The sequence below is a fragment of the Urocitellus parryii genome, chromosome 4 (assembly GCF_045843805.1).
Source record: "Urocitellus parryii isolate mUroPar1 chromosome 4, mUroPar1.hap1, whole genome shotgun sequence".
NCBI classification, from domain to species: domain Eukaryota; kingdom Metazoa; phylum Chordata; class Mammalia; order Rodentia; family Sciuridae; genus Urocitellus; species Urocitellus parryii.
Window position 1 is genome coordinate 54,673,848 of NC_135534.1, and position 14,301 is coordinate 54,688,148.

General features: G+C 32.8%; 1 protein-coding gene across 3 annotated transcripts in view; it reads left to right on the top strand.

Moving 5' to 3' along the window:
* Stk33 (serine/threonine kinase 33) overlaps window positions 1-14,301 on the top strand; it is a 71,116-nt gene that overhangs the window by 20,384 nt on the left and 36,431 nt on the right. For 2 of the 3 annotated variants that reach the window (XM_026409582.2, XM_026409581.2), the window contains exons 8-10: window positions 3,059-3,134; window positions 6,885-6,997; window positions 7,438-7,523. In XM_026409582.2, the coding sequence (XP_026265367.1) occupies window positions 3,059-3,134; window positions 6,885-6,997; window positions 7,438-7,523 (275 nt within the window). Of the gene's footprint in view, window positions 1-3,058; window positions 3,135-6,884; window positions 6,998-7,437; window positions 7,528-14,301 lie in introns of all 3 variants that reach the window. The other variant, XM_026409583.2, reaches the window with a different exon arrangement.

The window sequence follows — 14,301 nt, forward strand, 5'->3', positions numbered from 1 at the left end:
TGGATGGCTTTTTCATAAATTTCTACTTTTATCTTTCTGAGTTCATTCTCTTTTTCTTTTGGTCTGCACATGCCTTTAATCCCAGCTTCTCTGGAGGCTAAAGCAGGAAGATAAGAAGTTCAAGGCCAGCCTCAACAACCTCAGTGAGACCCTGTTTCAAAATAAAAAAAATTTAAAGGCTAGGAATGTAGCATGCATGAGGCCCTGTGCTCCATGCCCAGTACTCGGGGGTTGGGGGGGTGGAGTTAGCAAGGATGTGAAAAAATTGAAATCCTAAAATCCTAAAAAATGGAAATCCTCAGTTGAATGCTTGTTTATTATCAGTCTTCTTGTTTTCTAATAAGTACATGTAAAGCTATGAATTTTTCTTCTCTTATGGCATACAGTGTTCTAATTGTGATTCATCTCTTACTACACTATAATTTTAGATTTAGTCTTCTTTAAGCCAACAATTATTTAGAGGTGTGTTTAGAATTTTCCAGGTGACTGGGATGTGTTTAATGTTCATGTAAATGTGAGTTTATTTTCATGACCTTTTGGATCATCTGTATAGTTTTCTTATTGTATCTTTATGATTGTATCTTGAAGATTTTCAATTTCCTTTGATCTCTGAAAATTATTAAAATCACCCACCAAGATAGGCTTTAACTAGTTCTTTTTGTAGTTATAGTAGATTTTTTTTAAAAAAAAACTCACTTTATAGAAATAAAATTTATATACAGTAAAATACACACATTTTAAATGTAAAGTTGAATGAGTTTTAAAAACTTCATATACTCATGTAATCACCACCTCAATGAAGATTTAGAACATGTCTATCATCCTATAAAGTTCCTCTGTGTCCATTTCAGTCAACCTCCTATCTAGGTCCCAGAAACCTGATGATTTCTATCACCACAATCAGTTTTGCTTGACTAGACATTTTATGTAAATTTAATTATATAGTATATATTCTTTTGTGTCTATCTTCTTTGGTTCCATATGATTTTGAGATTTTTTGCATGTTGTTATATCAGTATTCTTTTTTATTGCTTTTTTGCCTGCTTGATACTAAAGTTTTTAAATTGTTTTATTTTATTTTGGAAAAGGCTACTTTAGATTCTGTTCATATCTTCCCGTTGGCAAAAGACAGCTGGTCTGTAGTTACATGGGGAAAATATATCTAAGCACCCTGAGTTTTATGCCTGCTTATTAGTTGTCTACACTATAACAAGTGAGAGAACTAGAGAGAAGACAGATGGTTTGTGGAGCTTTGCTGACTTTCTAAATGGCTCCTTGGCACAGTTACTCTGGCTTCTGCCTCCCTGAGGGCTGGGATGACAGTGTAAGTAGAAATGCCCCTGATAATTAAGAACATTCTGAAAAAGTGAAGCCTAGGAATTCCTAGCCCCTGCTGTATGATGCATCAATATGGTGAGCCTTCATTGTCTCCAGTCACAGGATTTACCCTTGTGATAGACACGATCATAGAACAACTTGCACTATAATGATGCAATATTTAAAGATTTTAAGTAATATTAAAGAATACAAGTACAGTAGTTGCTTAAAGGAAATTATTACTAAATTTTTAATCATTTGAAGGAAAATTAGTAAGTTTATTAATTATCTATAGTATAGCCTTTTCTCATTCTTCTCTTTCGACTTGTGTTGCTTTTTCATTCTTTTAAAGTAAAAGGCAGAGTAAAAAAGTAGAAAGGGAATTCTGTTTGCTTTCAGTAGTTATTATAAAGGTGTGTGTGTGTGTGGGTATGTGTGTGTGTTTCAGTGTGTAAGTGTGGGAGATTCAAACTGTTTTCTAAAAAAGTTGTTTACATGCCTTTTCTGTGGGATGTGCTCTGTAACTGTGTGACTTTAGAGAAGTTGCTTAATATACTTCCACCTTATTTTCTTTAAATATTTTTTTCTATTTATTTTTTAGGTGTTGATGGACACAATACAATGCCTTTATTTTTATGTGGTGCTGAGGATCGAACCCGGGTCCTGCCTGTGCTAGGCAAGCGCTCTACCTCTGAGCCAAAATCCCAGCATCAACCTTATTTTTTTATTGATTAAAAGGAGTCAAATGCCTACATACCCATCTCACAGGATTCTTAACACAGTTTATTAAAAATTTTTATGCAAAAATGCTTTGTAAATTTCAAAGTTCTGTTAAGATATATGTATATATCTTATGTATATATATATTATATATAATTTTTAGAACTGTTTTTTTTCATTAAAGATATCTGATCTATTGCTATAGAAGTGAAATGAACATATTTCTGCAATATCATATGCACCTTTTAAAAAGCCAGTTATTGCAAAAATAAAATCCAGTTTTTTAAAAATGTACTCCCTTAAAATGGAAAGAATGATGCTATTTTGAGAAAGTTGTTTTAAGGAATCAGTTGTTTTTTGAACATCTTTGTAAAGCAAGGATCACAGAATTGGGGAGTCATGAATACCTGAATATCCTGTGACTAACTGACTGGTTTTTTTGAAGTTTCACAAAACCTCTAACTAGCTTTTTGATCCAGTCTTATAGGAGCTTTCTCTTTTTGTTTTGGTTTTCTCACTTATAAAATGTGGGAAATAATTTATATTCTGTCCTAGGAGTACTGTGATGTTATTATTCTTATTCTTTCACTAAAGTTATTTATAACCATTTCTCTTAGTTTTTCTGTGAATTCAGATTTCTACACATTGGACTTGCTTAAATTACTTCTATTTAAGGCATATTTTCAATTCTATTTGGGGGAAAGGGCTGAGATCTTGTTGTTTTTTACTGTAACTACACAATCTTGCAAAATCATTTCCTAACATTTTCCCAGGAATAAAGAGTAGTACATTTGGTTATACAGTTCCATCATTCCATTAGAAGCTAAATGATAAGCATGAGAATACAGTGACATCAATTGTTAAGGCCTGTACATTATTCATTTAACATCTGCTGTTGTTTTTTTTTTCCCAGTGGGGGAATAAATTACAACACATCAGCACATTTTTTCATGCTTTGTGTTAAGCATTTAAAGTCATTTATTGTATTATTAATACTATTTTATTTCTGCTTGTTTGGCAGCACCTGAAGTTATCAATGCCCACGACTATAGCCAGCAGTGTGACATTTGGGGCATAGGAGTCATAATGTATTATTTGTAAGTAGCCTGCTTATTGTACAGGGTAAAATAAATGGATAGTCTCTGATGGTAGAATGACAATGATTTTAAATTAGAACTGAGCGATATTTAAAAAGTGATTTAAAAACCAAATGGAGAGTCATTCTAAAAAGCTCTCTTATTAGTTATCAGGTTCATCCCTTAGATATTTTTTAATATTATAAATTTATAACTTTCAGCTTTGCTTTTCATTGATCTATAATTGCAACAATACACTATATAATCTGAGCAAAGTGAAAAACTGTCCTAAACACTTTCCTGATCCCTTTTTACAAATCAAGAACTTCTTTGTATTTTTTCATAATCTTAGTCCATCAGGTATAGGAAGGTACTACAGCCTGGCCGTAGAGCTACCCATGTGGACAGGACATATGTGGGGAGTAGCACTAACTAGGTAGAAATTTGTTCAGGGTCTAGGGAGTGCTCTGCATTTCCTAGTTCTCTTAATGTTACTGGAGACTACAGTGATTCTTCTTCCTCACTCTAGATTTAGTCAAACCCAAAGTCTTGTGATTTTTTTTCCTTTGAAGTATCTTTAACTATTTGATTTCTCTTCACCTTTATCATTTCTCTTTATAATCTCTTTCTGTCTGTTCTTCCTGCTCTGGTCACCATCCACAGTTAATCTTGCTGCTATTAAGGTTGTCTTTCTTTCTCTCTTTTTTAATATTTACTTTTAAGTTTTAGGTGGACACAATATCTTTATTTTATATTTTATGTGGTGCTGAGGATTGAACCCAGTGCCTCATGCAGGCTAGGTGAGCACTCTACCACTGAGCCACAACTCCAGCCCTTAAGGTTGTCTTTCTAAATCATAAATTTGATCATACTATTTCTTGATTTTAAAGACCTCTGATAATTACTCCTTGCTATAGAAAAGTATCAGAGCAAACTGGCATGGCAAAGCTTAGCAAATCTTTCATGACCTATCTCCAGCATGCCTTTCCTATTTTGGCCTAGGTGTGTGTTCCTATGTACCTACCCTATTTTGTGGCCACTCTAGATTACTCATACACACCCTGCGCTGCTTGCCTTTGGATGTGTATGCATGTGTGCACCCATGCATACATGTATTCTTTTCTACAAACCTCTCTCCTGAGTGGGCCCAGGTCAAACATTCAAGTCATCTGTTTTGTACTCGTGTAAATATGATAATTGTTTACTTTGATGTGTGAACATAATGTGTTTTGAAACTATAATTATATAGATTGTACCTGTTTTTCTTGCTCTAAATTTCATGAAGAACAGATATTTTATGTTATTCATCTTTGTATACCTGATATCTAATACAATAACAGGCACGTGTTCATGTGCTCAATATGTTTGCTAAATTGAATTAAGTGAATTGACTAAGAGGTGTTCTGAAAAGTTAGTGACCATTGTTCTGCCTCTTGGTGAGTATGAATGTTTTATGTTGATGCAACATTAGCTTTATGGTCATATTGAAGATTTCACTACTTACTACCTCTTCCAGATGGTTTCTAAATATTGACATCATAGTAGTTACATTTTCACAGCTCTGTGAAATGGAATACACAGGCAGTAGAAATTGGATGATGTTTATTGTAGCTGTAACTCAGTTTGGTCAACACACATCATTGCATATATAGCAAAAAGTATAAATGTATTTGCAAAATTTTTGACCATTGTTTTGTGCTGACTAGAATCATAGTGCAAAAATTTTGAGCCCCAGTCTTTATCTAAAATATAACTCTTTTAAATTAAGCTTTTATACTCATAAGACATTCTAAGCAAGTCAAATATAATATGTATAATCAATTATTCTACAATTCACATGGTGTTTGCTTGCTGCTGCCTTTTAAAATTTTTGTTTATTTATTTTTGCTGTACTGGGGATTGAATCCAGGGCCCCTCATGTCCTAGGCAAGTGTTCTACCACTAAGCTACATTTTCAGTGTTTTTTTCTTAGTTTGAATTTGATGTTAAGGCAAGTGAGTATATTACATATCTTTAAAATCTTTCTCTTTCTTAAAGATATAATTTTAATTGTTCTGCTCCAGTGCATAGCTGCATAACTTCATAATGGCTTCTTCTATTTTTTAAGGTATTCTTCCTTAGCTAATCAGTGCATATTCATTAATCTGTCTGATCCCAGTCGTGTTATAGATAATTCCTTCACCAGGAACACAAACACATTACCTTCTCCAGGGGGGTTATTTTCTTGTTTATCAGTTAGGTACCTTGGATTCATTTCTACTTAATTGGACAATGATAATATTCTTTCACAAGGTGCAATTAACAAAAATAAATACTTTCTGTGGTTACTATCATCTGCTGTTTGATTCCTATGGATACAAAAGAAAAGGATAGGAGGACTTAAAGAGGCATTTTTTTCATGTCTTGGATTCCCTTTTCTGAATGTGCAAGAAAATTGCCATCATAAAATTTCATATGCTGCTGATTGACCAACCATTAGATACATTTTACGTAAATAAACTTGCAAAGGACTGAAAAAAAGTGGACTTTTAAAAATGTAGCCCTTAAGCTATAGTTGCATGCTCATCAGAGCAGCTAAGGAATTGGGGGATTCACATATCACTGGTTGATAACAGACTCAATGAGCTGGGCTTTTGCTGGACTGTACTTGTTATAATACATAGTAATCACCCATAAGGCCATTTTTCTGCCCTGTATTTTTATGACTTTTAAAATCATGTTTTTAAACCAAAAATAGCAAGGCGAATAAGATGAGTGAGAGGCAGGTTAGAAAGTTCTGTATAAATTTTAAGTATTAAAATGAAGGTTTGATAAATACTTCATTTTAATTTGATAAATACTGACCTCTTAACAAGATGCTTCTGGTAAATGAAGAGCTCTAGTAGTCCAGCCTAGTTTGATAAACCAGTAGGATGAAAGTAACTAAAGTTCCTGGGAAAGTAATCATCATGAAAAACATTTATCAAATTTGACTTATTCAGAAATGTTCATGAGTTAGATTTTTGGAGAACTTGGAAAACATCACTAAAGAAAATCAGTAAAAAATGTAACTATAATTACTGAAGTATAGAATATATAAACAGGCCCAGGTTTACTTTATAATATACTTCTGTGGTTTTACTGATGTTGGTTGTTGTGTATACTCAGCTTTCACTCTTTCAGAACAGGGGTCAAATCATCATTTGATTTTCCTCATCCAAGCCTTCATTTCATACACCATGATTAATGAGTTGTGGCCATTTTAATGGCTTTTTGGCTTTGTCTCAGAGCCTATAGAAATTATCAGCATTGTCTTGATTTATTTATTTATTTTTGTTTGTGTAGTTTTTCACCATGAATAAAACTCTTATATAGTCATTCTACTCTCTAAACTCTCATTAGATTCTAACAACTCATTGTATGTTTTCATAAGTTCAGTTTCCATTATGTATCTTAAGCCATTGCCTTACCCTTGCTCACATCAAACTGTATCCTCCCCTATTAGCTGCTCCTGTTACGCTGTAATTAGACTCATATACTTCCTGTATTTGAACCCCATTTAAGCTTATGTTTCCTCACCTGGAAGAGCTTTAGATCATTTGCAAATCTGAAGGTTTCAGTGTATATATGTATACTTCTTTTGCCAGATTATTCTTATACCTGGAGAGATCTCTTCTTCATTTCTGTAAATATAAAGAACCACTATTTCAAAGACCTGCAGAAACTTAATTTGCAATGGCTTTATTTTGATTATATTTTAAATATTTAAAAAAAATAATTGCCTTTGTTTAGGTTATGTGGAGAAGCACCCTTCTTGGCAAACTCAGAAGAAACCCTTTTTGAGTTAATAAAAAAGGGAGAACTACATTTTGAAAATCCAATCTGGAATTCCGTCAGTGATTGTGGTAAGTATAGATTTGCTGTTATTTGCTAAAGCAAATATAATTATTATAAGAAAGTGGGCCAGTTGTAAAACTGCTTTACATCTCTATTTAGTCATAACATTTACTTTGAAAATAAATGCTAGTTACTTATAGAAATAGTGATATCTTCCCTATGATTATTCATAATCAAAACTTCCCCAAGCCAGAAAATACATAGTAAAAATTGAAGAGAAAATTTGGTGATCTCTAGCTGATTTTTACTATAGACCATTAAATGAGGTAGTTTATGCAATAAAACTTCACTTTAGGCTTTTTAAAAATGTATTAGGTATTTTTACTGATAATACTTGGAATCTTTCTCTTATATTATACAGACCTAATCCTAAATAAATTAGAAAATATATGACATTAATTGTAGTTAAGAGAAATAAAATTTTTCAGGACTTTTCCCTTATTTGCAGCTAAAAGTGTTTTGAAACAACTTCTGAAAGTAGATCCAGCTCACAGAATCACCGCTAAGGAACTACTAGATAACCAGTGGTTAACAGTAAGTCGTAATAATACTTTTTTTCTATTTCTGACATGGTGCCCTTGTTCACATCTTTTCATTTGGTTTGTAGTTTTGCATATACTCAAGTTAAAAAAGGTTGAGTCTTACTGGAAGTGGTGGCACACTATTATAATCCCAGGGTCTTGGGAGGCTGAGGCGGGAGGATATCAAGTTCAAAGCCAGCCTAAGCAACTTAGTGAGGCCCTAAGTAACTCAGCAAGATCCTGTCTCAAAATAAAATACAAAAAAGGCAAATAAAATACAAAAAAAGGGCTTGAGGTCTGGGATTGGTGCTCAGCAGTAGAGTGCTCACACTTATTGAGACCCTGGGTTCGATTCTCAGCATCACATAAAAATAAATAAGTAAAATAAAGGTATTGTATCCAACTACAACTAAAAAAAATAAATATTTTTTTAAAAAGGACTTGGGATGTGGCTCTGGGGTTAGTTAAGTGCCCTAGGGTTCAGTCCCCAATTATTAAATCTTGACACACTTCTGAATTGAGCATTTTCAAATTGTTAAAACTGTTACCATAGTTGTTCATATATATTTATAGGTGCTTAAATGAACTTTGCTCTGTTATTTGTCTTGAAGATATCATGTCCAGTAGAACAGAGTTGAGAAATGTTCATTATTGAAGCTGTGGAATATTGAAGCAGTCTCTGTAGTTCAGGAATATAAAGCAGTGGAACCATTCACCTCTCTTTTAACTCTTGGATATAAAGAATCTTCGGAGATTCAGAAAAGTGAAAGTCTCCAAACAGTGGATGTTATCTAGTTTTGAATCTTAAGTAATTGTTTATTTACATATTGTTTTCCACCATTAGATTAAATACCTTGAGCATAGACCCAGTACCTTTCCTCAGTATCCTTGCTCCCAGAATATCAACCTGGCCATAGCAGGAATTTTGGAAGAAGCTGCTTCTTACCTCTCAGTTTTTCTTTTTCTTTTCTCTCTCTTCTCTTATAATAAGAATCCTGATGTTTAGCTGGAAACTTTGCTATCTAGTTAAGACTTTACACCCCAGTCTTCTTTGCTAATCATCATGATGGTCAGTGAGATGTGAAAGGAAATGGGTATATTTTCACTTTATATGGCGAGAGGATAGCATTGTTTATGCCCTTCCTGTTTCCTAGTTACTGGAATGATGATGTGGTGGCTGGAGTTTGAGTAGTCATTTCATTTAAAAAAATTTATTTTAATTGGTGCAACTCAGTTATACAGAATGGTAGTTTCCGTTATGGCATATTTACATATACTTAAAATCCCTGGTTTTGGCAGTGGAAACAGATGATGGAAGGGAGCAAGGCAGTAAGTTCTGATCTCCTCACAACACAGAAAGGAAAAGCAGAATTGAGAAAACTTTATTACAAGCTTATCTCTAGATTTGAGGAACCATGTAGAATAATAGCAACAATTTTTTTTTTTTGCTTTTCTTATCAGGTTGGCTCTGAAGTGATTATAGTAAATAAGATTCAGTGGCATCTCTTAAAATGGGCTGATATTGGGATCAGAAGAGGAAACACATTGATTAAAGATATCACTACCTGGATATTTGCCTAGGGCTCTTAAGAGAAAGAAACTCACAAAATATTCCCGTACTTTAAAAAAGTGAGAACTATACCAACAGATGGATAGACATACAAACAATACGGAAAAGCAAGGGAATATGTCATACCAAACAGCTCTTAATGCTTGAACAACTTGACTCCATCAACATCATAGTGGAGGAATTTAGAAAGTTCATAGTTAAAATGTTCTATGAGTTAAATGATGATGTTAAGAGTGAAATCGGAGACAAAAATACATGAAGTAAAAGATGATTTCAATAAAGAGATAAAGATTCTGAAAAAGAACTAAATGGAAATCCTGGAAATGAAAGACTCAATAAACCAAATAAAGGCTGGGGTTGTGGCTCAGTGGTGGAATACTTGCCTAATGTGTATGAGGCACTGGGTTCTATCCTTAGCACCACATAAAAAATAAAAATAAAGGTATTGTGTCCATCTACAACTAAAAAAATATTTTAAAAAATAAGCCAAATAAAAATTCAATGCAAAGCATCACTACATCATTTTAAAGATAGATTTTTCAGACTCAAAGACAAAGTGTATAATCTTTTTAATTGTCAATGGACCTTTATTTTTATTTATTTATATGTGACTGAGAATTGAACTGAGTACCTCACACATGCAAGGCAAGTGCTGTACTATTGTGCTACAATTCCAGCCCTAAAGTGTATAATCTTGAAAATGAAGTTGACCATAAAGAAAAGATATTAAGAGACCATGAACAGAAAAATATGGGATAATATTAAAAGCCCAAATTTAAGAATTATCAGGGGGAGATTAAGGCTCTGAAATACAAGCTAAAGGAATGCAAATCTTTTTTTAAATGTTTTTTATTTACAGGTTATACAATATCTTTATTTTATTTTTATGTGGTGCTGAGGATCAAACCCAGTGCCTCATGAATGGTAGGCAAGCACTCTACCTCTGGGTCACAGCCCCAGCCCGTGCAAAATCTTTTTAATGAAATAATATCAGGAAAACTTCCAAATCTAAGAATGAAATGGAAATTTAAATACAAGAGGCATATAGGAATCCAAATATACAAAATCACAATATGCCAACACCGAGACACATTATAATGAAAATGCCTAACATACAGAGTAAGGATAGGATTTGTAGGGAGGGAGATCATGGGAGGAAAATTACCCCATAGGGAATAGAGGTGGGAGGGAAAGGGAGGGAGAAGGGGAATAGCAAGGATAGTGGAAGGAGATGGTCATCATTATACAAAAGACATGTATGAAAATGTGGATTTGGTGTCAACATACGTTATATACAAACAGAGATATGATAAATTGTGGTATAAAGGTGTATTAAGAATTGTAATGCAAAAAAAAATAAAGAGAGCTCATACATAATGGCATAATTTGGAGTGAGCATACTTTATATACAGAGTTACAAAAAATTGTGCTGTGAATGTATAATTATGAATGCAATGCATTCAACTATTGTCATGTATGTAAGAAATAAATAAAATAAAATAAAATGTACAAGAGAAAGATGGCTGGTCACATTTAGAGGTAAACTAGTACAAATTTCAACTGATTTCTCAACCCAGACCCTAAAAGACAGGAGGGCTTAGAATAATATAGATGAAGCTCTGAAAGAAAATGGTTGCCAACCAAGAAGACTATATCCAGAAAAATTAAGCTTCAGAATTGAAGATGAAATAAAAACATTCCAATATAAACAGAAGCTAACAGAATTTGTAACTAGAAAGCTTGTACTACAAAACATATTTGAAATATTTCATGAAGAAGAAATGAAAAATAAAGATGAAAACCAGCACAGGGAGGAACTACACTAGAATAGTCAATTAAAGGAGAATCAAGTCTGATTTAAACATTAGAAATAAATCAAAATGGCAGAAACTAAAAATCATCTCACAATAATAACTTTTTTTTTGGTCTAAACTTTTTAATTGAAAAACATAGATTGGTAGATTGGATTAAAAAACAAGACCCAACACTATGCTATCTACGAGAAACTCAACTCATAGGCAAAACATCCATAGACTGAAAGTGAAAGGATGGGAAAAGACATAACATTCACATGGGACTCAAAACCCAGCAGCAATAGCTATTCTTATATTAGATAAAGAGTGAACTGCAAGACAAAATTAATCAGAAGAAACAAAAATTGTCACTTCATAATGCTTCAGGGAATCATATAACAAGAAGATATAATGATTATAAATATTTATGCCCCAAATAATGAAATATACATAATTATGCCCCATACATGAAACAAATCCTTCTAAATATTAAGAATCAAATTGACCACAATACAATAATACTGGGTGACTTTAACATGCCTCTCTTACCACTGGATAAATCATCCAAATATAAAATAAGTTTCTACAGAACTAAAGAATACAATTAATAATATGAACTTAATAGACATCTATAGACTATTTCATTCATCAATGACTGAATTCACTTTCTTCTGACCAGCACATGGAGTATTTTCTATTACAGATCATATTTTAGGTCACAAGTCAAATCTTTGCAAATAGAAAAAAATACATATAATGCCTTGCATTCTATCAGATCATAATGGGATGAAATTAGAAATCAATGATAAGATAAAAACCCAGTCTAATCCTGGGGATTAAATAATACACTTTTGAATGATGAGTGGATAGCAAAGAAATCAGGGGAGAAATTAAAAACTACTTAGAGGTAAATAAGAATAGTAATACAACATATCAAAATCTTTGGGACAATATAAAGGCAGATCTAAGAGGAAAGTTCATAGCATTGAGCTGATATGTTAAAAGAAAAGGAAAGAGAAAGAATAGAAAGATAACAAATAAATAATCTAGTATTACATCTCAACACCCTATAAAAAGAAGAACAAACCAACATCAAAATCAGTAGAAGAGGGGCTGGGGTTGTGGCTCAGTGGTAGAGCACTCATCTAGCATGTGCAAGGCCCTGGGTTCAATCCTCAGCACCACATAAAAGTAAATAAAATAAAGGTATTGTGTTCAACTACTTCTAAAAAATAAATATTTTTAAAAATCAGTAGAAGATAGGAAATCATTAAAATCAGAGCCTAAATCAATGAAATTGAGAGTAATAAAAAACAATACAAAAGATCAACAAAACAAAAAGCTGGTTTTTGTGAAAGGATAAATAACCAAACTAACCAAAAGAAAGAGGGAAAAACTCAAATTAACCAAATTCAAGATGAAAAAGGAAGTATCACTGTAGATACTACTGAAATTCAGAGGATTATCAGAAACTAGTTTGAAATTTATACTCCAATAAGCTAGAAAAGCTTGAGAATATTGACAAATTCCTAGAGACATATGACCTACCCAAATTGAACCAGGAGGATACAGAAAACTCAAACAGATCAATATCAAATAATAAAATTGAAGCCTTCCAAAAAAAAAAAAAAAAAAAAAAGCCCAGGACTAGATGGATTCTCAGCTGAAATACTACCAGAACTTTTTTTTTCAGAGATTGAACCCAGAGCCACTTAAACACTGAGCCAACTCATTTTATTTTTTTGAGACAGGGTCTCACTAAGTTGCTCAGGGCCTTGCTAAGTTGCTGAGGCTTGCTATGAACTTGTGCCTCCTGTCTTGGTCTCCCGAGCCACTGGTAATTTTTATTTTTTTACCTGACAGTAGAATATATTTTGACATATCAAATATACATGGAGTGTAACTTCCCATTTTTGTAGTTGTATACGCTGTGGAGTTACACTGGTTGTGTATTCATATATGAACATAGGAAATATCAACATAGCAATAGATGAAAAGAAATACATATGAAATATATTTTTTAAAAGTAAAAATGACAGAATTTGGTGATTATTAGATGAGCAATGAGGATAATATAGGAAACAAGAATTACATCCAGAGTTTGCTCTAACGACTGTTGCACAGTGGGACCATTTACTGAGGTATGGAAGACTGCTTGACGGGGAACAAGTGTGGTAAATCAAGAGTTCTACATTAGAAATTGTAAGTTTAAAATACCTACATGGCATTCAAGTAGATATATCAAATAGTTAATTGAATATGTGAGTCTGGAACTGGAGAATTCTGAGCCAAAGATGTAAATTTGAGAATCATGAGTATGTAGATGCCATGTTAAGCCATTGGTCTGAAGAGATAAAATACAGATAGAGAAAGAGGCCCTAGCAACATGCTTTTAAACACTACAACATTTAGAAAAGATCCAGATAAGTTTAGGTTCTATAAACATACAGTGTATTACTGTTTTAAATTCTCTAATTTTCCTTTGACAATTTTTGATCATTTCTTTGAATATCATATTTTTCTTTAAAGGCTAAAAAAATAGTCTTCACTCAAGAATGAATTATATCTGCCCTTTTTTGTGAATATGCTGATATCTCATAGGATATGAGTACAGTAATTATTTTTGGCCTACAGTAATTGTGCAAATGAGTTTGCAACTAGATAGATCATTGCAAAAATGTACTGAGTAGATTTAGTAGTAAAGGAAAATAAAGTTGTAAAACAGATGGCGTGTCTTAAAAATTTATCTCTTCTCTGCACCGCGCAACATTCGGGTTTGGCCATTTAATTATTTGTTTTCTAATTAGTATAACTTTATTTCTGGCTTTGGTCATTTTTCCAGAAGTCTCCATTTTTGATCCTCCGTAACATTTGTCTCTATGAAGTCTTTGCCAAATGGATAGAGAAGCGACAGATATTGTGTACTATATTGGACTATAGTGAGGAGTTCAGTGTATGAAATTTAGAATACTGGCATTTTACAAACTTCTAAAAGACAAAACTATTCTTCTTAACCACTTGAAGTCTTACTTCCTATAATTCATATCCTCTGTTTGAAATAATCAAAAGAAAACATGATCATTTTCTCAGTGCTTTACTGCTTTAGAATCAATCTATTTACACTGTCTTTTGCACTACCTACCACCTAACAACATGTTTTTCAAAGACCGTAGTAGGCAAAAAAATTATCTATGGCTTAACTTGTGTATTTTGAAACGTTATATATCTGAAAAGTATTATGAGAAAAATAATTATTTCTCTATCTACATTTAAGTGAATGGACTTTAAAGTAAACATATATTTTCATTCTGATTTCAAAAATTAAATGTTAGATGTAAGGAAAAACAGTAAAAAAAAGTGCCTCTCCTGCAAAGGAAGAGTGTGATAATGACTACTGTTGCCAGGATTGTGTCTATTGTCCTATTGTG